This window comes from Myxine glutinosa, chromosome 14 (genome assembly GCF_964187855.1).
Source record: "Myxine glutinosa chromosome 14, kmMyxGlut1.1, whole genome shotgun sequence".
Lineage (NCBI taxonomy): Eukaryota > Metazoa > Chordata > Myxini > Myxiniformes > Myxinidae > Myxine > Myxine glutinosa.
In genome coordinates this window covers 18238734-18263204 of record NC_136274.1, presented here as the reverse complement: position 1 = coordinate 18263204, position 24471 = coordinate 18238734, and the positions used below count along the sequence as shown (strand labels likewise).

General features: G+C 44.1%; 1 protein-coding gene across 5 annotated transcripts in view; it reads left to right on the top strand.

The window, feature by feature from the left end:
• Positions 1–7725: 7725 nt before the first annotated feature.
• LOC137439457 (sodium- and chloride-dependent GABA transporter ine) overlaps positions 7726–24471 on the top strand; it is a 202490-nt gene continuing 185744 nt past the window's right edge. For 4 of the 5 annotated variants that reach the window (XR_013621459.1, XM_068135220.2, XM_068135219.2 and 1 more), the window contains exons 1-2: positions 7726–7786; positions 21104–21287. Coding sequence is in view for 4 of the 5 variants with exons in the window: in XM_068135220.2 (XP_067991321.2) it covers positions 21104–21287 (184 nt within the window). In the remaining variant the exon portion in view is untranslated. Of the gene's footprint in view, positions 7787–7833; positions 7937–21103; positions 21288–24471 lie in introns of those variants that run through there. The other variant, XM_078768563.1, reaches the window with a different exon arrangement.

The window sequence follows — 24471 nt, the reverse complement described above, 5'->3', positions numbered from 1 at the left end:
GGTCGTCAAACCCTTGTGTGGTTAAGGGAAGCCATGTTTTTAATAAGCAGAAAGGCATGGCCAGAAGGACAGACCCACGTGACCAGTGAGGGGGCGGGAACACGTCGCCATGATGCGACAAGCCTCAGCCAATGGGAGGCTCTGGAACATTTTGAGGGGCGTGGCGGATCTGGTAAAAGCCCACGCGGATTGCAATTTGTCTCTCTCTTTTCCTGGGATTTCGCTGCGCACAGGACACAACTCTTTTGCCTGGGATTTCGCCACGTGGACGAGACCCTGCTCTGAACTCGTTTTGGCTCCACCAGACGACATGTGTATTGGCTTTGTTCAATGCCCGACTCCACTCTCTGTCGCTCCAATCTTCATCCCTCAGATCGGCAGTCTGCAGCCTCCTCACTCTCTGCAGACCTGGACAAAATCACAGACTGGGCAAACAAGTGGAACATGTCTTTCAATCCTGACAAATCTCACACTCTTACGATGTCTCTCCGAAAAGACCGACTGGACAACCCTCCCATCTACTTTCTGAATAATCCTCTCCAAGAAGTTCTGTCACTCAAACTTTTGGGTCTCACTATCTGCCATGATCTTTCCTGGGAAAACCACATTTCAAATCTGGCCTCCAAAGCCAGTCGCCGACTGGGCATCCTCCATCGTGCGAAGTCCTTCCTTGGCACACCTGAGCTCCTCACCACGTACAAGGCTTTCATCCGCAGCTCAATGGAATACTGCTCTCCCCTCTGGGCGGGTGCTCCTGCCTCACACCTAGCTCGTCTTCACGCTGTTGAAAGCAAAGCATTCAGAATCATTGGAATCTCCCGCGATGAAGCTAACTCCAAGGGCCTCTCACTCACTCACCGCAGGCAGGTTGGTGGTTTTTCCGTCTTCTACCGACTCCTCTCTGGCCTTGCCCCCCCAGCTCTCTCTGGGCTCTGTCCCGCAAAATATTCCTGCACGTCGCACAAGATCTGCCTGCAACCCTCTTATGGTTAAACTGCCAAAATCAAGACTCTCTGCTCACCTTCACTCCTTCATTCCTCTTTTCTCCCGCCTCTGGAACAAACTCCCTCACTCTCTTCAATCCCACTCCACCCTCCAGGTCTTTAAAACAGCTGTTCACCACCATCTCTTATCTTCCCCCATCCAAAACCTTGATCTTTTCTATCCCCGATAATTTCACCCCAATTCCACTTTTTGAAATACCAACTTCTGTCCTGGAAGTCCTTGGTGTCCTTGTGTTTTATACTTCTCCCACCCCCCCCCCCCCTTCCCATGCCTCCTCCCCCCAAGACCTCTCCCTCCCACACATCTCCCTGCTCTTAAATGTTGTGTGCTCTCAAGTGTTTGTGCGCTTCCCATTCTCTTGTCTTCTGCCCCCTCTTTTTATATATTTTGTTTGTCTGGTTGATTTGTTTGTGAAGTAAATGTCAGCTCTTCCACGAGCCTCGACTCAGTATACAAACAAAAAAAAAAGTGAGAAAATGATATATTTTTTCCATAGGTTGACCTTTGACCCCCACTGTAACCATGGTAACCCCTTAATTATATATATATTTAAAATACTGAGATTCATTTTGTAGGCAATATCATCAGCAACAAAATGATGTATAAAAACCCCATGTAGAGTAAAATGGCTGGGCAAATAAATGGGATATTGTTACAAGCATCTCTTCTCTTTTTCAACACTTTGGAAATACTGATTTAGCAAAAAAAAGGGTTTAAAATGACCCTTTTCGAAAAATCTCAGCTGGCATCCACCCTCCCCCGATGCACCACCCCATTCCCTACCTGTTTCGAGTGCATGCCTGCTTTTAACATGAAATGATTTTCAAAATGAATTTTTCAGGCTCATTTCCTCAACTATAATAAAACATTTAAAACTAGAACAGCACTCTTAGACATCACGACGTCGATCGATATGCCTCCACCCACAATATTACACCTTTATACAAACTTGTACCAAGTTTGAATTAAGTCCCTTCAGCTGTTCTCAAGTATCACATTTTTACCTGACATGACCTCTGACCTTTGATGTAGAAATCTAGTCAGTTCATCTTTTTATCATAATATATACTGTTGCAGATCTCCACGCCGGCCTTTTCCCCTTACCAAGGGGGGATTAGTCCCCTTGTCTTTGACTAGCCGACGGGACCCGGGACCGATGACGTCTTTCCCGGACAGTGCGAAATAGGGTTTTAGGACGAGGAATTCGCTATTACCTAATTACTCTCGCTGCCCAGAAACAAGGAAATAAGCCCCGCCCGAATCACGGGTATTGGTGGATACGCCGAGCGGTAGTGAACCCGTGACCCGAGCCGTTATCAATGACTAAACCCGATCCAAGCGGTTCTTAATCGTGCCACGCTTACCCAATGATGGAAATCAAAGAAACGGTCGAATTTGGAAGAAAGGAAGAACAGAATTTATTTACACAATGTACAATGGTTCAGCAGAAGAAGACACAGTGCAGTCCTTAAGCAGTCTTATACTTATCCCCTGGACAAACTGGCCCGTTCACACTCAGACACACTCACACGGGGTTGCAGACGAACAGGTTGATGGTCCAGGGATGGCGTCCGGGCAGCTCTCCCTCCGGTCCCCAACTCGCACCGCGAAGAAGATGAATATAGCGGCCAGGAGCTCTCCGCGTGTCGTTGGCGCGCACGGGATTATTCAGGGCGAACGGTAGGGCTGGCTTTCGCGGTTAATCACTCGTGGCTGCGGCCGCATACGTAATAGTTCAATAAACGGGAACAATGCGCTTCCAAGTCCTCGATACTGTCGTGTGCACGCGCGATTTCATGAGTTCTCCAACAACCAATCCTCATCAGTGCTCTCCAACGAGTCCTCTCTCATAAGTCCTGGTTAAGGGCTTTTGTGAAGGCTTATATAGCCCTGCCCAGCGAACTCTCTGGAACTTACCAGACGTTCTTCACCACGCCCTATCACGCCATGCCCTCCGAGCCCTGGTTGGCTGGGAGCCCTTACCGTCACCGCCTCTGACGTGCTCCTCGACTCTGCCACACCCCGACCCCGCGCTCCTCCCTCTTTTCAGGCCTACCTCGTGTCACTTGGCTAGTTTCGAGCCAACAAAGGGCAGCGAATGCTGCTGGCAGCCAAAGCGTAACAAATTGCGGGTAGCCAAAGCGTAACAAACTTGAGGGATGCCAAATGGGGCGCAGGATCAATTATGCCCACTGATGTAATTGGGGGGTGGCGCAAAGATGAAAGGGACCTAAGCTCATTTCTTTACACAACGCAGATATTACTAGGGAAATGGCCTACTCTTACACATACTATGACATAACTAATACTCTAAGTGGGCCTACGTGTTGCTTGTGGACTAACTATGTGGGGCAAACCTTTAACCTTTAATGATGTCATATTTACAATCTCAAAACCGCAACAATACTTATGCCAAGTTTGGTCAAAATACCATCACTGGTTCAAAAGTTAGCTCATTAACAGAATTATTACCTAACGTGACCTCTGAGCTTTGACCTCTTGACCCAACATCAAATCCGTTCATCTTTGCATCATAATACATGCTTGTACCAACTTTGCTCAAAATCCCATCACTTGTTCACCATTTATCGTGTTAACAGGATTTTTACCGAACATGACATTTGACCTCGTGACACCAAAATCTAATCGGTTCATCTTTACCTCATTATACATACCTGCACCAAGTTTAACATAGATCGCTTCAGCCATTTGATTGCGGTAACGACTTAAATCGCGGTAACGAAAACCTATCGGGATGGATGGACGCACGGACGGACAAGCTCAAAACATAATACCTCCGTGAATGTGTGTGTGTGTGTGTGTGTGTGTGTGTGTGTGTGTGTGTGTGTGTGTGTGTGTGTGTGTGTGTGTGTGTGTGTGTGTGTGTGTGTGTGTGTGTGTGAATGTATGTGTTCTTGTGTGTGTGTGTGTGTGTTCGATATAACTTTGTCATTTATAAGATGCATACGCTGTATAATACCGTCATCGTTCTGTTGCTGTAACAAACAGTCAATGACATATGATAAGGCATCACAAATGAGAACAAGAAAGAGCAATCAGAGATTGCAAACCCTCACCAGGATGTATTTTCAGTGGTTTTAAGGCTCTGGTGTTAAAACGAATATGGCGACCGAACCACGTGACCGATGACGTCATTTTTAATTTTTTTTCACTCATTTATTCCTACATTATGCTCAATCAATTTCATCTTGATCGGATGAAGTTTTGTACTTGTCGAATTATTACGTCATAATGGAGGCACCTATGACATCATCATTAACATATTTTATTCCTCATGGAGAATTCTTTACAATTAGCCGTGTCTCAATTTTTTCTATACAATTTCTCAAAATTTCCTGTCAATCGGACCAACGGTTGCAGAGAAAATCATATTTATTATCTGCGGACAAACAGACTGACAAACAGACAAATAAAAAATCACTCATAGAGCGACGCTTGACAAAAGAGAACAAAGCAGAATGGCACTCAGTGGAGCATCCTTTTGACCTCACAAATAGTTGGTGGTTGAATTCAGTTAGCTGATATGAAAATCCAATTCAAATTTCAACTCAATCAGATGAAAATTGAGGCTTTTAGAAATTTAAAAAAAGTGGTTGACCTTTGGCCTATTTTGACCTTTTGGCCCATGCTGATCTCAAAAATTGTTAGTCGTTGAATTCAGTTAGCCGATATGTAAATCCTATTCAAATTTCAAGTCAATCGGATTAAAATTGAGGATTTCAGAAATTTGAAAAAAAGCGGTTGACTTTTGGCCTATGTTGACCTTTTGACCCGTTGACCTCAAAAATATATAGGATTTTGTCGGACCACAAATTTTACCATTTGGTGAAGTTTCGTGAAGATCAGTTTCAAAATTGTGACCTGTAGGCAAGTGTAAGTGAGCGAACAGACAAACACACACACACACACACACACACACACACACACACACACACACACACACACACAGACACACACACACACAAACACATACACACACACATACACACACACAAACACACACACACAAGCACAAACACACAAACACACACACACAAACAAACACAAACACACACAAACACACACACACACACACAAAAAAACACAAGCACAAACACACACACACACACACAAGCACACAAGCACACACACACACACACAAACACACACAAACACAAAAACACACACACACAAGCACACACACACAGTCACACGCACAAGCACGCACACACACACACACAAACACACACACACACACACACATACAAACCGGAGTGATCAACATACTTGTAAAAAAAAAAAGAAAAAATTTGCCAATTAACAAACTGACTCAAATGCAATACCCTCTCCTCTCCTCAGGTGAGGGTAACTAGCGGTTTAACAGTATCGTCGTACATACACCACGTAGTACATCACGTAGTAGACCATGTCCTACACACAGTTAGAATTGAGGGGGAAGCAGATGCACTGATACCGGTGAAATGTAATTATTTGCGTGTGATGTGATTTAACGGATGTTTATATAAATCGTTTAAAATATTTTAAAAACCTTCAATTTCTGATATTTTGCCTTTTCATTTGGGCCTCCCAATTGAAGCCCCGCCTGTGGAGCAGGTACCTTTGCTCGTTGTTGTAATGCTGCAGGTGAAGTATGACGTAATTTTGATGACTTTGCATCCAATGAAAGTAGAAAAGTGACTTTATGGTTTAACTATACTAGCAGAGCACCCGTCCGACAGGACATCTTGTTCCAAGCGCACAACACATTTTTCTGCCATCGGATATTTTCTGCTGACACAACTACTTGGACTTGGATTTCTTGCTGATTTCCTTTGGTAATATTGTTCTTGCTGATTTATGTTCAACTTAGGTGTCCTTGAATTTTGAGGGATCTCAATTTTCCAGAAAAACAAACAAACATCAAACGTCACCCTAGCTTACAATACCCACAACCAACCCACACCCCCCTCTTTCCCCTCCCCTCCATCATCCCCTCACAACCACCCATCAAGCATCACCCCACCTAACAATACCGATAACAACCCCACACCCCCCTCCCCCCCCCCCCATCACTCCACTTCCCCCCACAATCCCCCTGAATCGTCACCCGAGCTAACAATACCCATGACCACCCACACCCCTTACCCCACTCCACCATCCCTCACAATCCCCCTATCAACCGTCACCCTAGCTAACAATACCCATGACAACCCCACTCCACCACCCCCCACAATCCCCCTGAATCGTCACCCTAGCTAACAATACCCATGACTGCCCCACACCCCTCACCCCACTCCACCATCCCTCACAATCCCCGATCAACCGTCACCCTAGCTAACAATACCCATAACAACCCCACTCCACCACCCCCCACAATCCCCCTGAATCGTCACCCTAGCTAACAATACCCATGACTGCCCCACACCCCTCACCCCACTCCGCCATCCCTCACAATCCCCTATCAACCGTCACCCTAGCTAACAATACCCCACGACCACCCCACATGCACCCCCACCTCCCTTTCATCATTTCCAATCAGTATCGGAATCCGAGCTCGCAATGCGCCGTTTATCTATGAACCATCGTCGGCAGGGGCACGGTGAGTTCACTTTGTGACGTCACCAGCAATCTCGAAAATCGACAGTCTAGGGTTTTTTACGGCACTTTGTGATTGGCAAATATAAAAATTCTCTTCAAATTAGATCGTGATTCATGATTACCAATTGTTTTTCAGGAAAAAAAAAATTGGGTTCCCCTTTAAGGGGTTTATGGGTCTTCAGGGTCTTTTCAGTCTTGGGGGTCTTTTCAGTTTTTGGGGTCTTTTCATTATTTGGGGTCTTTTTGGTCTTTTGGTCTTCGGGGTATTTTAGGGTATATTGGGTATTTTGGGTCTTTAAGGGTCTTTGGGGTCTGTTGTCTTTTGGGTCTTCAAGGATCTTTGGGATATTTTGGATCTTTGGGGTCTTTTGGGTCTTTAATGTTTTTGGAGTATTTTGGGTCTTTGGGGTATTTTGGGTCCTCGTGGTATTTTGGGTCCTCTGGGTCTTGTTGGTCTTGTAGTTCCTTGGGGTGTTGAGGGGGAGTGTGGTGGGGGGCGAGGGGTGTGGGGAGGTGAGGGGGGGGGGGGGGGTGTGGGGAGGAGGGTCTTTTGGGTGACCTGCATACTTTAGGTAAAGTATTTCAGGTTACATTTGTGGGTGGAGTCGGGTCAGCTGTCCAACCAATGGGTGAAGAGCCGAGATGCAAAGATACACACAAACACTTGCTCCATTATATATAGATTGTTCACCTGGATATCTGTCATCATTTGATTAGTCCTCTGATGGAAGGCCTCCCCCCTCCCCCCCAAGAGAGGGCACCCACATACCGGGAGGAGGCGCTGATTTTATTGCACTCAAAATTCATATTTATATACAGGATAGGACATCACCATGCAGGGACATACGGACGATGGAAGGTTCCTGAAGAGTTAGAGCACAAGTGATTATTAATGAGCTTTGTCAGATGATTCGGGATTGGCTGCCAAAATGTTACTGATATTTTATACAAGAACCTTTGACTCAACAAATCCGTGAATAAATCTGTGAAAGAACCTGGGACGAACGTTCACTATGAACGCCTGTTCGTCTTCCTACTTACTGACAAATTGTTTTCGGGGCGTGGCATATATAGAGCTCGCGACTCTGAGGGCGCCAATATCAGCCTATATTAATAGGTGATGAAGAAGAAGAGAAGCAGAAGAGGGATACGTGGCGGTGAACGCGGATCATGAAAGCACGAGGTAAGGCGGGGGCTTCTGGGGATGTTTCATTTCTTTAATTTATTCGCGAAGTACAAGGAATGGAAGGAGTTGGAAGCTGGAAATGAGGACACGATTGGAAGAGGTCCGACAAACGAGGGTGCAAGCCGATGGGGGAAGAAAATGAAATGGGTAGGTTGGTCCAACACGTGCTGGCAGAGGGACAGACGACAACGATCAAAATAACTAAACTGGTCGTGAAGTGGCCGCTGGTGGTTCCGAGGTGAAGTGTAAACTCGTGGCCCCCATTGCTTACCGTTGCTTTCAACCGAGTACTGTACAATTTGATAAATTGCATTTATTCGTGATTAGCAGGAGTACCCGGCAGTGCCCGTTGATGTTCGAATCCTGTTGGCATTTAGAAAAATCAGTTTTTTATTTATTTATTTATTTATTTTTTGTAGGTGTCGAAAACGCTACTCTACCTTCACCCAATAAGGAAAATTTATATTTAATACAATATTACACACACACACCTTGTTTTTTGTACACCGCACCTTTCCTATGCCATCTCCAGGCATTGCAAATCGTCATTGCTGGGCACCAAAGGGGGCTCGGCAGTGACGCACGCTGAAAGGGAGTACTCAGTTTTCACTCTGGTTGTTTGTTTGTTTGTTTGTTTTCTTGTTTTCTTGTTTGTTTGTCTGGGCGATATCTCCGCCATCCTTTGAGCTAGAAAGCTGAAATTTCGGCACAATAGTGAGGAAGTCCTTTCTCAAAAACGGTATTTTTTGTTTTTTGATTAATCAATTAATTGAGTTATTTAATTATTAGCGAATAATTAAGTACTTATTTAATTAATGAAATTTCCTTTCTCTTCTGACCATTAACTCAGGCACCTTTTGAGTTAGGAAGCTGATATTTGGACATGCCAATGACAAGGTGATTTGGCTGCAAAGGCTATTTTTGATTTATTAATTAATCAATTAATCGATTAATTATTTAATTATTCGATTAATGACAAAAAAATTTTTTTTTTTTAAGTTACAGATTCTGATGAAATGGTGGTGGTTTATGTGTTCTATGACCGAATTGATTAATAATTTAATTTTTTATGATTATTATTTATTTATTTTCATTAATAATCATTTATTTATTTTCTTTCTCATTTGGCCAATATCTCAGGCACCTTTTGAGCTCGGAAGCTAATATTTGGACATGAGTGACCTTGTGGCTATCAAGGATATTTTTGATTTATTGATCAATCAATTAATCGATTAATTATTTAATTATGTATTCGATTAATTACTAAAAAAAATTAAAAATTTCAGTTACAGATTCTGATGAAATGGTGGTGGTTTATGTGTTCTGTGACCGAATTGATTAATAATTTAATTTTTTAATGATTATTATTTATTTATTTTCATTATTAATCAATTTATTTTCTTTCTCATTTGTCCAATATCTCAGGCACCTTTTGAGCTGGGAAGCTAATATTTGGACGTGGCAGTGACCAAGTGATGTGGCTATCAAGGATATTTTTGATTTATTGATTAATCATTTAATCTATGAATTATTTATTGATTAATCGATTAATTATTTATTGAGTAATCAATTAATTATTTAATTTTTTATAAATGACTTATTTAATTAAATTTCTAAAAGATACATCTTCGGATGAAGCACTAGTGGTTTAGTTATGCTATTAGCCAATTGATTATGAAAATATTTTGTGATAATCTTTTATTGATTTTAATTATACAATTAATCAATCAATTAGTGTACACCTCTCCCTCCCAATGCAGCCTCAATGAGCTGCACTGCAGTATTGCCAGGCGCCCGAGGCGCCCCGGCAATGCCGCGCTGTAGGATATTTAATTATTTGGCATGGGGGCGGTGTACTTTGAATGTATCTTCCAAAGTAAATTGCTCTCTCTCATGCACAGATTTATCCCATCTCGTCTTCAGTTGTCATACCCTTCCTCCCGTCCATGGTACACGGAATCTTGTGAGGCTGTTGCCCAGAAACAACTTGCCTTCGTCTCCTGGAAAGCAAATCCAACGGAAGGAAATCTCATTTCCTTTCACAAAGCCCGAAACAAGTGTGTGTCCACCCTCAGGAGAGCCAGGAAACAATATCTCTCCGTTCTCAAGACCGAACTCTCTTATCTGTCTCCCTCTTCCAAATCCTGGTGGCGTCTGGTCAAATCCGTTTCTGGTGTTTGTTCCCCCTCCATCCCCTCCCTTACCTCAAACGGCTACACAGCTGACTCCGCACGTGAAAAAGCTGAATGCCTCAACTCTGTGTTTGCCTCTAAATCTTGTGTCCCAAACCCATCCCTCTCTGTACCCACCATACCCAGTCGTACCCTGCTGCTCCTGGACTCCGTGTCCTTTCCTCCTGACAAGGTGGAAAAGTTTCTGTCAACCCTCGACTCTGATTCTGCAACTGGACCCGACGGCATCAGCCCACGGGTCCTAAAATCCTGCTCTGCTGCTCTATCTCACCCTCTCTCTGTTCTCTTCACCCTCTCGTTTGCTCAAGGTCAACTGCCATCTGCTTGGAAATCAGCCAACATCACCGCTTTGCACAAAAAAGGTGCAAAAACAGATCCTAGCAACTACAGACCAATCAGCCTTCTCCCAATTATCAGCAAAGTCATGGAATCCATCATTGCTTCGGATATGAAATCTTTCCTCTTCTCCAATGGCTTGATCTCTGATCATCAATTTGGTTTCAGACCAGGTCACTCTACTCTGGACATGCTGCTTCTGCTGTCTCAACAATGGATGGAGGTCCTCAATGCCAAACAGGAAATTAGAGCTGTCTCCCTCGACATATCACGTGCCTTCGACACGGTCTGGCTCCCCGCTCTGCTCACCAAACTCTCCTCCTTTGGTATCCATGGAAATCTCCACGCATGGCTGGCGGACTTCCTCTCTAGTCGTCGTCAACGTGTGGCCCTGAATGGGTTTCTCTCATCTCCTCTTCCTGTTCAGGCTGGAGTTCCCCAAGGCAGTGTTCTGGGCCCCGTGCTTTTTCTGGTCTTCATCAATGATCTCTCTGACTCTCTCGAAAATCCTCTCTATCTCTTTGCTGATGACTCCACTCTCTGCCGCTCCATTCCTCTTCCCTCAGATCGGCAGTCTGCTGCCTCCTCACTCTCTGAAGACCTGGACAAAATCACAGACTGGTCAAACAAGTGGAACATGTCTTTCAATCCTGACAAATCTCACACTCTTACTATGTCTCTCCGAAAAGATCGACTGGACAACCCTCCCATCTACTTTCTCAACAATCCTCTCCAAGAAGTTCTGTCGCTCAAGATTTTGGGTCTCACTATCTGCCATGATCTTTCTTGGGAAAACCACATTTCCAAGCTGGCCTCCAAAGCCAGTCGCCGACTGGGCATCCTCCGTCGTGCGAAGTCCTTCCTCGGCACACCTGAGCTCCTCACCACATACAAGGCTTTCATCCGCAGCTCAATGGAATACTGTTCTCCCCTATGGGCCGGTGCTCCTGCCTCACACCTAGCTCGGCTTCACGCTGTTGAAACCAAAGCTTTCAGAATTATTGGAATCTCCCGCGATGAAGCTATCTCTGAGGGCCTTTCACTCACTCACCACAGGCAGGTAGGTGGTCTTTCTGTCTTCTACCGACTCCTCTCCGGCCTTGCACCCCCAGCTCTCTCTGTGCTCTGTCCCCCAAATATTCCTACAGGTCGCACAAGATCTGCCAGCAACCCTCTGATGGTTAAACTGCCGAAATCTCGGCTCTCTGCTCACCTTCACTCTTTCATTCCTCTTTTCTCCCGCCTCTGGAACAAACTCCCTCACTCCCTTCAATCCCACTCCTCCCTCCAGGTCTTTAAAACAGCTGTTCACCACCATCTCTTATCTTCCCCCATCCAAAACCTTGATCTTTTCTACCCCCGCTAATTCACCCCAGATCCACCTTGTTTGAAATTCCAACTTCTTTCCTGGAAGTCCTGGCAGTGTCCATATGTTTTATACCTCTCCCACCGCCCCCTTCCCATGCCCCCCCCCCCAAAGCCCTCGCCCTCTCTCAGATCTCTCGATGTCTCCATGTCTCTCGGTCCCTGCTCTCAAATGTTGTGTTTGTGTCCTTCCCCCTCTCTCCCCATCTTGTCTACCGCTCCCGATGTTATATGTTTTATGTGTCGGTTTGTCTTTCTGTGTGATTAATGTTCGCTCTTTCACGAGCCTCGATCTTGTATACAAAAAAAAAAAAAAAAAAAAAAAAAAATAATAATAATAATAAAAAAATAAAATAAAATAAAACTCTGTACTTGTTGTACACCGCACCTTTCCTATGTCGTCTCCAGGCATTGCAAATCGTCATTGCCGGGCACCAAAGGGGGCTCGGCAGTGACGCACGCTGAAAGAGAGTACTCAGTTTTCACTCTCGTTTGTTTTCTTGCTTGCTTGTTTGTTTGTTTGTCTGGACGATATCTCAGCCATCCTTTGAGCTAGGAAGCTGAAATTTCGGCACAATAGTGAGCAAGTCCTTTGTCAAAAACGGTATTTTTTGTTTTTTGATTAATCAATAAATTGAGGAGTTATTTAATTATTAGCGATTAATTAAGTACTTATTTAATTAATCAAATTTCCTTTCTCTTCTGACCATTAACTCAGGCACCTTTTGAGTTAGGAAGCTGATATTTGGACATGCCAATGACCAGGTGATTTGGCTGCAAAGGCTATTTTTGATTAATTAATCAATTAATCGATTAATTATTCGATTAATGACTAAAATGTTTTGGTTTTTTTCAGTTACAGATTCTGATGAAATGGTGGTGGTTCATGTGTTCTCTGACCGAATTGATTAATAATTTAATTTTTTTATGATTATTATTTATTTATTTTCATTATTAATCATTTATTTATTTTCTTTCTCATTTGGCCAATATCTCAGGCACCTTTTGAGCTCGGAAGCTAATATTTGGACATGAGTGACCAAGTGATGTGGCTATCAAGGATATTTTTGATTTATTGATGAATCAATTAATCAATTAATCAATTAATTATTTAATTATTCGATTAATTACTTGAAAAAAAATAAAAATTCCAGATTCTGATGAAATGGTGGTGGTTTATGTGTTCTGTGACCGAATTGATTAATAATTTATTAAATTTTTAATGATTATTATTTATTTATTTTATCCCGGTCTGGAGAGGACGCTGGCGTTACTTGTTCGCCGCTTCTCCGACTGGGCCATTGTACATAGTTTGCTTTTCTGGTGGTCGTGGCGGATTTTTGACCGTTGGGTCTGCCCTCTGCTCGGTCCCGGCTCTGCTCCTGGCTTCGCCTGCCCGGCTCCTCCACCGTTTCCTCAGGCCCGCTCCCGTTGTTTGTGGCCGTTGTTTGCGGCGGTGGCTGTTTGCCGCTGTGGTCTTGATTAGCGGCTGCGGTCGTTTGCCGCTGCGTTTGCTGCTTTGCCTCCTCGACCTTGGCCTCGTACTCGTCCCTTCGCTCCTGCCTGGCATGGCTCTGAGGTACTCCGCCGCAAGGCTTCTTCTGCTCAATACTCACTCCACCCCATCATGCATCTCTGCAATCAAGTACCACAGACTCCTGCGACGACCCAGATACATTCATAGAGGCTCCGGTCGTAAGTTTGTTTACTTACAAACAGGTCACTCCATTCCCATACTCTGGTCGGCTCAGCGCACTCCCACTCATCGTCCCAGCGCACCTGGTCACAGCAACGCACACGATCGCACCTCCTGTCTGAAAACCCTGGCTAAATCACCTGAGTTCATCCCCACCGTACAAAACAACATCAAGCTCACCCTGTTCAATACCCGGTCCCTCAACAACAAAAGCCTCATCCTGAACGACTACATTCTGGATAATAAACTAGACTTTCTCTGTCTCACTGAAACCTGGCAACAACCTCTAGACTACTTCTCACTCAACCTCACTACACCCAATGGATATTCTTTCATCAATAAACCACGCTCGGAGGGCCGAGGTGATGGAATTGCCGTAATTCACCGACAAGACATCAAGACCAGCCTCATCTCCATATCATCTGCTCCATCATTTGAACACCTGGCTTTTAAACTGTCTGGTCACACACAGTCAGTCATGGCTGTCGTCTACCGCCGTCCCAAACCACACCCATCATTCCTGTCTGACCTCTCCTACTTTCTGACCCAGCTCTGTTCCCTCTCCCCCTCAATCCTCCTCCTCGGTGATTTCAATATCCACATGGACTCCACTGACTCCACAATAACCACTGACTTCACTGATTTACTCACCTGCTTTAACCTCACTCAACATGTCAACTTTCCTACCTATAACCGTGGTCACATTCTGGACCTTGTCTGCTCTACTAGATTAATTTTGCACCATCTCTCTGGCTCTGACCTCACCCTCTCTGACCACTTAGCCATCACTATGACCATCAACCTCCCCACCCCAGCACCAAGGCATTATCGCACTATCAACTTCCGTAAGCTAAACGCTCTTTCACCTACCTCATTCTCATCCACCCTCTCTGAAAAAATGTCCTTCTCCCTTCGTTGACCTCCACACCCCTTCTGACCTCGCTGACTACTACAACCACACTCTCTCCTCCTGCCTTGACCAGCTTGCGCCTATAAAAACCAAAACGGTTTCTTTCACCCATTCTGCTTCCTGGTTTACCCCTGAACTCCGCCTGATGGAAACTCGTGCTCGCCAACTTGAAAGACTCCGCAATAAAACAGGTCTCACAATTCACTCCCAAGCCTACAAGGACAACCTACAACACTACAAAGATGCCCTCTCCCATGCCCGCTCCGCCTACTACTCTCAAATTATCCACTCTGGCTCCGGAAACCCAAAAGCACTCTTCTCTACAATAAACAAACTCCTCAGCGCCCTGAACACCACCACTCAGTCATTCACAGTAGACAACTGCATCTCCTTCCTTTCATTCTTCCAATGCAAAATTGACAACATCTACAACAGCTTAACCACCACCGCACCCGCTCCCCCTCAAACCACCTGCCCCCCCTTATCCTGCCAACCCCTGTCTCAATTCTCCCCAGTCTCCCCTACTGACCTCTCTGAACTCCTCAAAGGAATGAAAACTGCCACCTGCACTCTTGACCCCATCCCCTCCAGCTTTGTCAAGGCCTCCCTTCCTGCTCTCTCTCCACTTATCACTGCAACAATAAACTCCTCCCTGTCTGCAGGCATCGTCCCACCATCCCTCAAAATTGCTGCTGTTACCCCCATTCTGAAAAAACCTGGACTCAACCCTGACACCCTAAATAACTTCAGACCCATCTCCAACCTACCCTTTCTGTCAAAAGTTTTGGAACGCGCTGTAGCCACTCAACTCAAACATCACCTCTGCCAATAACCTGTATGAAACATTCCAATCCGGATTCCGCTCCAACCACAGTACTGAAACTGCTCATCAAAATCACCAACGACCTTCTCCTCTCCTCTGACGCTGGCAACCTCAACATTCTCATCCTCCTCGACCTCAGCGCCACCTTTGACACCATCAATCACACCATCCTCCTCACCCGACTTGAAACCACTTTTAACATTACCGGCACTGCCCTCTCTTGGATCAAATCATACCTCTCTGACAGACGCCAGTTCATCTCCATCAATAACTGCAAATCCCCCACTGCTCCCCTCCTCCAAGGTGTCCCCCAAGGTTCAGTTCTTGGCCCCCTCCTCTTCATCCTGTACCTGTCCCCCCTTGGTCACTTAATCCGCCGTCATGGTCTCCAATTCCACTGCTTCGCCGATGACATCCAGCTTTTCATCTCCACCAAGTCCATCTCCACCGCTACCCACTCTATCCTGACAAACTGCATCACTGAAATAAAATCCTGGCTTCAAATCAACTTCCTCAAACTTAACTATGATAAATCTGAAATAATCATCATTGGCCCAAAAACGCTCACCAAATCCACCCATAACTTTGCCCTCAACATCGACGGTTTCCCAGAATCCACCTCCCCTCACATCCGGAATCTTGGCATCATCTTTGACCAAACCCTCTCCTTCGACAAATACACTAAACACATCACAAAGACAGCCTTCTTTCACCTGAAAAACATCGCCCGTCTCCGTCCATCCCTCTCCTCCACGGCTGCAGAAACCCTCATCCACGCCTTCATCACCTCCCGTCTGGACTACTGCAACAGCCTCCTCTATGGTTCACCCTCAATAATCACCAATAAACTCCAAAACATTCAGAACTCCGCTGCCCGTCTACTCACCCATTCCCGGACCCGTGACCACATCACCCCCGTCCTTTACAAGCTTCACTGGCTCCCCATCCCCCAGAGAATCCAGTACAAAATCCTCCTCTTGACCTACAAAGCCCTCCATAACCTGACCCCCCCCCATCCGGACCAAATTCAGATCCTGGGGGGACAGGGCCTCCTCCATCGCTGCTCCCACGCTCTGGAACTCACTACCTCACACCATCAGAGACTCCTCCTCACTCACCACATTCAAAACATCGCTCAAGACCCACCTGTTCAACACTGCATTTAACATTTAACCCACATCATTGAACCCCTGACTCTTTTTTTTTTTTTTTTTTTTTTTTTTTTTTTTTTTTGTATACTGAATCGAGGCTCGTTAAAGAGCTAACATTTATTTCACAAACAAATCAACCAGACAAACAAAATATACAAAAAGAGGGAGCGGAAGACAAGATGGGGAGAGAAGGGGAAGCACACAATCACAACATTTGAGAGCAGGGAGAAGTGTGGGAGGGAGAGGGCTTGGGGGCAGGAGGCGTGGGAAGGATGGGGGGGCGGGGGGGGCGGGGAGAGGTATAAAACACAAAGGGACCGAAATTAGCGGGGGTAGAAAAGATCAAGGTTTTGGATGGGGGAGGATAAGAGATGGTGGTGAACAGCTGTTTTAAAGACCTGGAGGGTTGAGTGGGATTGAAGAGAGTGAGGGAGTTTGTTCCAGAGGCGGGAGAAAAGAGGAATGAAGGAGTGAAGGTGAGCAGAAAGTCTTGATTTTGGCAGTTTAACCATAAGAGGGTTGCAGGCAGATCTTGTGCGACCTGTAGGAATATTTGCCCTCTCCCATGATTGCCCTCTCTGCCCTCTCTGAATCTGAGATGGCCCAATATCCAGATCTTTTCATAATATGATAGTCTACTAGTGTACCAAATTTGGTGCTTGTATCACAAAATGCACAACAGGTTTGCTATGCTGCTACACTATGGAGAAATACCATTCTCTGGGGAATCAAACGAATTGCACACTTTCTTTCAATTCAACACAACTGTGGGTTATGGGAATGCTCTGAGACAAAATGGGAAATGTATTATGTTATAACTGTGCTTCACAATAACTGAATTGTATTTTCTGCCCAGGGATAAGTTAAGACTGTATAAGGCTGCACTGTGTATTCTTCTTCTTCGTCTTGATTGTACAAAGTGTAACTAAATTCTGTTATTCCTTTCTTCCAAATCCGACTGTTTCAGTCATTTCCATCATTGGGTAAGCGTGGCACGATTATGAACCGCTTGGATCGGGTTAGTCATTGCTAACGTCACGGGTCGCTACCGCTCGGCGTTTCTACTATAACCTGTGATTTGGGCGGGGCTTATTTCCTCGTTTCTGGGCGGCGTTAGTACTTAGGTAATAGCGAATCCATAGTCCTAAAACCCTACCTAATGCTGTCCGGGAAGGACGTCATCGGTCCTGGGTCCCTTCGGCTAGTAAAAGACAAGGGGACTAATCCCCCCTTGGTAAGGGGAAATGCCGGCGCTGAGATCCGCAACAATACATTAGAAAGGAGGCGGTTACGAGGGGATACGATAGAGATGTTTAAAAGAATGAAGGGTATCAACAAAAGTGCAGACTAATTCTTCAGCACAGTAGACAGTGATAGGACCTGGGGTCATGGCCTGGGAGTAAAGAAAAGGAGAGATAAGGCAGGGATCTTTCACGCAAAGAGTAACTTAAATACATGGAATTGTCTCCCTGGAAAGGTGGTCGCAGCAGAATCAGTAGATAATTTGAAATTGGAATTAGATAGGTACCTGGAAGTATTTGAGATAGGATGATAGAGATATGTTGGCAGGACTTTTAGGTAGCTTGAGTATGGATGGGTGCTTGCATGCATCTGGTGTGGCGCATTGTCTGGGGTCTCATCATGTGGTGGTGGTGTATGGTTGTTGGTGCGTTTCCTCACCCAAAAACTACCTTTGTCCACTCCCCAAATTTTTTTTTTGCATTTTCTTTTTTATTTATATAAATTGGTCTGGTGTTGATGTGGCACAGGCATGATGGACCGAATGGCCTCCTGCATCTAATTTCCTTGTATATCCTTAAGCATGTCCCACAACAAAACGATGGTCAATTTGACAAGGCACTTCGAGAAGACTCCAGACTACAATAGAAATCAGTTACTCGACCAGATATAAGTCGTATAATGAACAAAAATTTGCACTTTGATGACACCAACAATGAGGAAGTCGACACTTTGATGACATGTCAAGCAGTATCCCCATCACAGTGGAACCAAAGCAATGCACAGGTGAGATTCTTCTCGACAGATGTTCTAGTACTGGTCAGAGCAAATTACATTCTCCTGCTAAGAACACAGATCAATCTCAATGGCATTAGATGTTCACCGGATCACCAGGTGGAACGTTCTAGAGAGTCTAGATCCGTGAGAGACACAGATCTAAACTCTAGTCTTGAATCTAGATGAATAGAAGGCAAAGGCTTTGCCTGCCTTTCACGGGTTCTCAAAGGCAGATTAAAAAAAAATCTAAATTCCAAGAGTAGGTAACATACAGTAGGTGCACCTCGAAGTAGGAAAAGTCAAGCAAGCATTCCCAGCAGTTCTTCCATACATATGGTCAATTAACATTCATCATTCACACATCCATCCATCTGATGCTGTTGAAAAAACACAAGAGTCAAGGCTGAAATTACTACACAATATTCATGGTGATTGTGCTCAGATTAAAAATAATAATAATAAAAAAACCAGCATATTTACAAGTTCACTTAAAAGTAGCTTTTTCGATTAAAATATGTCGGTAAATTAAATATAAACAGAACAAGTCAGGAGAAGACAATGGTTCTCGAGCGAGCGGTATTCAATGACAAAGGACGGACTATAACCGAAACAGGACAGGCCAGGCCCGGAAATGTCAAAACGAAGGTTACTGACCTTGAAATGAGATAGAAAATAATGTATAATCAGTTATGAGGTTAGCTAGCTACACAATACCGAAAATTCGGGAAAAAATTAAATGAAAATAAATGAATAAATGAAAAATAAAAAAATCGAGCTCCGTGTGGCTAGACACATGACATTGGCCTAACCAAATACCAAAACCCCTGTCGGATTCCACCAAACCCCTCGGAGAAGATTTAGCTTGAACTCGATTACCCCCTAAAAAGACATCTTTTTCGGGCATGGCTCCGCCCACAATGGGCGCAATACGCCCACTCTAGGCAGGACACAACTAGATCATGATATCAACCTCCCACCCAAGTTTCATCAAGATCGGATGATATCATCGGGTTGTTATGCTGCGGACAGACAGACACAGACACAGACAGACGCACACACATGACGAATATAGTGGTCACTTGATAACTTGTGAACCAAAAACACCAAAAGTGCTTGCCACAAGACAGTTAAAGTTGTACATGGATGTATGGATGGATGGATGTATGGATGAATGGAATAACTGCATGGACCAATATGCACCGTCTGGATGTCTAGAGCGGGAGTGAAGGATTCACCGAAGGACGCATGATTGTTTTCTTTCCATTTTCAGCATAAATTTGGTTTTTAATGAGGCAGGTAATTGCCTTACATACCTGGCAATTTTCCACAGGTAAACATTACTGTAATTACCATAGCCCAATGCAAAACCTTCATGCTGTCAGTGTCACCACAAACCGAAGAAGTGAACTTATGAGGCTTTCGAGGCCTTCTATGGCAACATCCGTATCGTTCCGTTCGATGGTTGGCACCTCGTCACTCACTTTCAATTGCTTCCTGGTATTTCTCAGCAGCTTCTACAGGTCTTTCATGTTGAAATTGGTATGGAATGGAAATAGTTCTGTGTGACTCGCATTTCAGCAAACATACCCCACTAAAGAGGGTTTGGGGACACGCTCCTCTACAAGATAAAAAAAAAAAAAAGGTCCAAAATGGTTTCTTTTGAGCACGACTTTGTTTCCTGATATAACCGGAATTTCTCTCCCAAATGAGATTAAATTTTACTGCACATCAATTGAAGACCATAGAATTATAACCAGGCTAAGTCACATTTTTATAGATATTGAGTTAGTGACATTTTTACATAAAAGATGGCTCTCTCCATTGTCTAAAACCACTACCTGGGTGATATCTGCATCATGGCCCGAACTAGAACCGAGTAAATAGGTCAAAATACAGAATTAAATTCAGGCTAAGTCCACCTATGTGACTTAGCCTGGTTGTAGTACTCGACACGAAGTGGGCACATGGCTCATGCCTGTCAGCCATTTTGCTGAAGTCAGCTTAGCTCATGTTTTTATGACATGATACATTTCACAAAATATAAAGGTAAGCTTAAATAATATTTCATTTATCCTCTGGAAAGCAGAGAACACAAAATGCAGCATGGTATATCTTCCATTTCGGGGAATACATTCATTTTCTTCAGATTGGACTTGGCCCGATTGTAATACTAGACATGTACAGGCAAATGTATTGAAAATCACATGATGTCCTATTCATAGTCAGATTCGTTGTCCATAAGGATGCAATTCTATATTTTAACTCTCACAAACCCAAGCTGATGAGCATGCATAGGCCTATAACAGACATACAGGTACTTTCAAGAAGTTCACCGCCCAGTATGACTCCCCCCCCCCCCCACCCCCATTCAGATTTTTATGTGACCGCTTTCGCGTACGGGAAATGTAAGGAACAGGTTCAGAGTACAGAGAAGTTTCCATACAAATCATGAAAAAGGGTTTATTTTAGTTCCAATTCCTTCAAAAAGGGTATGCCGTGAGCCCCATCAACAATGCCCCCGTATTTAAAGGTTTTCTATTTCATCTGGAACGTGGTGTAAGCTCTCCGGTGCAAAATTTATGCAGATTCCCGCCGTTCTAAACCCCGAATTCTAAACATGTGGACTGACAATGACATGGAGATTGGAAGGTCTTAGAAAAGTCCGTAAAGAAGGGTGGTAAAAAGATCCATTTTCCCTACATAAGGGGTATCTCTGAATTTCTGGTACAAGCATAGGTACCCCCATAAACATAAAACTAACATGAAATAGATTATGTACAATAGATATAGGTATGGTGATCTTAATGGGTGTTTTCTTTTTCCAGATGGCCTCCAAACACCTATCGGTTGAAGACGCGTTTGAGATGATTGTGAATGCAGATGACTGTGAAGATGACACGGGGCTGACAGATGAAGAAGAAGATGTTGAGGATCAGGAGCAACTCCCCATGACTGAAAGTGTACTGAAGGCTATGGCTGATGCATCCCAAGCTACAAGATCCCTAGCAGGTGACACGTCTGCTGATATGTCGCTTATATCGGTGAATTCGGACGATTCCATCAATGATCCTGACTATGTATATGAGAGTGACTGAGAGTTCTTCAGATGATGATAACCACAGACGATCACCAGCTAAAAGTCCAGGTAAAAAAAGGCTTCGTCGAAACGATGATAATGATGGGGAAGCTGCAATCCAGCTGCCTCACACTAATGACCAGGAACATGCTGCTGCGGCTGGTCATCGTGATGATGCTGCTCCTGGGGTGGCCTTGGAAGCAGCAACAGGGGAACCTCCAGAAAATCATCCAAGAGGGAAAAAACGTGTGCGCTGCCCTGAGACCCGGAAACAAAATGTTAGGAACTCGAAACGAAACAGTGGAAAGGCATATGTTAGTAGCTGTGGTAACGATGTTCCTGCTCTAAAAATAGGGAAGGACTGTAAATGTAAACGGTTGAAGTGTTTTACGAACTTGGATGAGCATGTGATAAAGGCAAACCATGAAACCTTCTGGGCTTTTGGTGACCAGGAGAAGCAAGATGCCCATCTTCTTGGCTTAATTGATCGCTTAAAACCCAAGAGAAAAAGACCACGTTAAAATTGCCTTCGGATTATTGATTCGAACTTTTCTATTCAAATCAACAACTCTTCTTTTCACATGTTTCTCTACCTCCTCCAACCATGAAGCCATTTTAGTGTAGCAGCATAGCAAACCTGTTGTGCATTTTGTGATACAAGCACCAAATTTGGCACAAATGTACATTAATATGTTGCGAACATTTTCAGATATTGGGCCACTTGAAATTCCGTAATCTTTTTTTTCAAATTTTTTCAAATTTCGTGATTTCAAATTTTTCGGGTGACACCGTCACAATTTCGGTCTTCGAGGCCGGCCGATATAGTGGGGTGGCTTAGCCCAAATATTCAAAAGAATTGTGCATTTTGTGATACAAGCACCAAATTTGGCACAAATGTACATTAATATGTTGCGAACATTGTGTGGTCAGCAATGAAGACGAGAGTCTGAATTACATGTATGCAAAAGACCTTGTGAACCAGTGAAGCAAATACACGGGTAAGCATGAATTAAATCTAGGGCATGATATAATTTCCATGATGTTTACCTCTACACTCAATGGTGGAAGGAGGTAATGTTTTGATCCCAGCTTGTCTGTTTGTCTGTTAGTCCACAAAATTCCAGACAAAGCTTGTAGTAGTGGTAGTTGTAGTGGTAGTGGTGATAACAGAAATTGTTATATAGAACTGAACTTGTATTATTATTATATGCAGAAAATAACTTCATTTCTATATGCCCTGCAGTGGACAGGTTAATTGGTTTATGCACTGAAGGGGTCACCCTGGTGTGCACTGCTGTGTTCTGCCTCACTGAGTTGTTCAGGTACGATGTACTCAGCACAAGCTTCCGGTCGGCCCGGAGGTGGGGGTGCGGGGCCTGTCACGGAACGTCAAAACAAACGGCCTGCCGGGGCCGCCCAAAGGTCGGGCGTGAGGGGCGTGTCCACTAATGGAACGCCTCTCACTTCCCAGATCGAGGGCCACGTGGTCAGGAGAACCTCGTCCCTTCCGTTCACACTTTGCCTATCGGCCGGCCTCGAAGCCCGAAATTGTGACGGTGTCACCCGAAAAATTTTAAATTACGAAATTTGAAAAAAATTGAAAAATAAAATTACGGAATTTCAAGTGGCCCAATATCTGAAAATGTTCGCAACATATTAATGTACATTTGTGCCAAATTTGGTGCTTGTATCACAAAATGCACAATTCTTTTGAATATTTGGGCTAAGCCGCCCCACTATTTGTGTGTTTGGTACTTTATGTTTATCAATTTGTTCTTTCATCCATTCACCCAGTCCCATCATTGTAAGTTCCATTGCTTTATTCCAGTTTATTCTTTTATTTTCTCTATAATTTGGTCCTTTTGTAAGTAATGCACGTAATCTTTTATCTTTCACTATTCTGAGATCACCTGTGATGACGTGTTTAGGATGTGGATCTTTGAATGCGGAATGTTCACAATTACAATGATGTTATTTAGCCATTCCTCTGTGTCTATAGATTGTACAGTGTCCTTGTAGTTGAAGATCTTTCCCCGAATTGAACTTCCCAAAGTGTACACAACTCTTGGTCGCTCTCTCTGTTGTATTGTTTCTGGAAGTTTACTCCACACTTCCTTATGTTGAAGTATTTTCTCGATATTGATCATTTCCACCCCTTTGTTATCAAACATAATTTTGATGATATCATTGTCTTTTCTAGGATTCACTTCTTTAGGTTTCTCTTTGTACATTTTATGATCAATCATGCCCAGAATTGCTTCCATGTGTTGGATTGGGAGTTCCTCTTGATCGTCCTCTTCCATTAATCTGTTCACGATTTACCAAACTTCCTTCAGTTTTTTTTTTGTTTAAGGAATTTATCTTAAAGGAGAACAGACACGACCAAAACAACTTTGCAGATTTCGAAACATAAACATATGTTAAACACTTCTATTGAGTTCATTTCACAAATATCTTCGTGGTTTTATTAGAATTTGTCAAAATATTGCCGAACAAGCAAAATCAGTTTTGTCAAAACCGCAAACCGGAAATGAAGTTTGCGAAGTAACCCAGTTTTTCGTTCTTAAAGCCTTGTTGGCTTCGTGACGCTCAGAACATCGCTTTGTTTTCGTTACGATCAGTTGGAATCATGCCCAGTCGTTGTGTGGCTGCTGCTAGTGCGTGCCCGAACGTGCGTGAAGTTAAGTACGTCGACATACGTACGTTGATGTACGTACCAAAAATAAGGCCTCACTGCCCGGAAGTTCGCATATCGCAGTTACGATTAATCGCAAATTCGTTTTAATGGCCAAGTATTCAATTTTCAAACCGCGAGGCAGAAACAACAAACACACGTGGTTCCTTCGCTGTCGCTTGACCATACGTGCAAAGAAAAATTAAAACTTGCATCGTTCCTTCGGTCTTCGCTCTCGTCCTTCGCTGTTTCTTCGTTCACGTACAAAACATGTTTGCTAAATAAATGGCCATAACTTGGTAACCACTTGTCCGATTAATAGCAAACCTTGAAAAGGCACATCCTCAGGTCCCCAGCAATATACCTGGCAAGTTTCACTTAGATCGGACCAGTGGTTCTCGAGAAACAGCGGTCACAGACATACGCACAGACAGACACACAGA